We start from the raw sequence: 939 nt of genomic DNA, 5'->3' as shown, positions 1-939 counted from the left end.
ATGGCGAGGGTGCTGGACGAGGGGGACGGCCGCCGCCTCGGCGACAAGGTGGGGGCCGTGAAGGACAGCAACGGCGTCCGCGCGCTGCACCTCGCCGCCGGCCGTGGGAGCCTGCCCGTTTGCGGGTACCTGCTCGAGGAGCTTCGTGTGGATATTGACGCCGTCGAGGACAGAGGTGTGTGACGTGCGCTTCTCTCTTCGAGATTCCTAGTTTTTATGTTGATAGCTGAGTGTAGCTGCATTGCTCTACTCTGGTTGATCGTGCGCTCAAATTGGTGGCAAAACAATTGCGTCAGGCTTTTCTCGGTTTCTGGTATCGTTGGTTGACAGGTGAAACGGCCTTGACATTTGCGATCAATTCCGGGAATGCGGACATGGTGCGGTATCTTCTTGATCATGGAGCTGATACTGAAAAGCTCAACAACGATGGACTTACTGTTCTCCATTTTGCTTCTGGCGAAGGTGTATAATCTATGTTTATTTATATCTTGCGTGCACGCTTCTGAAGTTGTTTTCTACTGATTAATCAAGAGGGATTGACGTAACAAACATGCCGTCGTGTAACTAAACTCTACTTTCTTCTAATATATTGACGTGCAGTTCTTTTGCGCATTCGCGAAAAACAAACATGCCATGGTCTGGGGATAAATTTAGGACAACACGCATTTTATTTTATCAGTCTGTGCAATAGTTTCTCAAAAACCTCGTGTTCTACATTTTCAGGGAATAGTTAGTATTGGCAATCCGTGCATATATTGAAAATTTCAGCCAATTTATGAACTGGATTGGATCATACAATACAAAAATGACATGATCGACACAAAGGAATTATGCAGGTTTGGGTCCTTTGTAATAGTGCAAGTGTGTAGCAGTGTTACTCATGTAGTTTTCTTACTGTATGAGGACTACAATGTGGAATGGCTCGGGCATTGGTCATGT

At 46.3% G+C, this 939-nt stretch overlaps 1 protein-coding gene across 1 annotated transcript; it reads left to right on the top strand.

Moving 5' to 3' along the window:
• Window positions 1–939, top strand: LOC127762549 (uncharacterized). Its single transcript, XM_052287051.1, has 3 exons — window positions 1–175; window positions 331–462; window positions 724–939. Exons 1-3 carry the CDS (start codon window positions 1–3, stop codon window positions 732–734), a joined length of 318 nt encoding a protein of 105 aa, XP_052143011.1. The 3' UTR covers window positions 735–939.

This window comes from Oryza glaberrima, chromosome 2, assembly GCF_000147395.1.
Source record: "Oryza glaberrima chromosome 2, OglaRS2, whole genome shotgun sequence".
Lineage (NCBI taxonomy): Eukaryota > Viridiplantae > Streptophyta > Magnoliopsida > Poales > Poaceae > Oryza > Oryza glaberrima.
The sequence above is the reverse complement of the archived record's forward strand: the minus strand, read 5'-3'. Positions and strand labels throughout refer to the sequence as shown.

Bases quoted from the DNA above. Each gene is read 5' to 3' on its own strand.
- LOC127762549 (XM_052287051.1), top strand. From the start codon at position 1: ATGGCGAGGGTGCTGGACGAGGGGGACGGCCGCCGCCTCGGCGACAAG. The intron at 176-330 runs GTGTGTGACGTG...GTTGGTTGACAG, and splicing joins TGACGCCGTCGAGGACAGAG to GTGAAACGGCCTTGACATTT.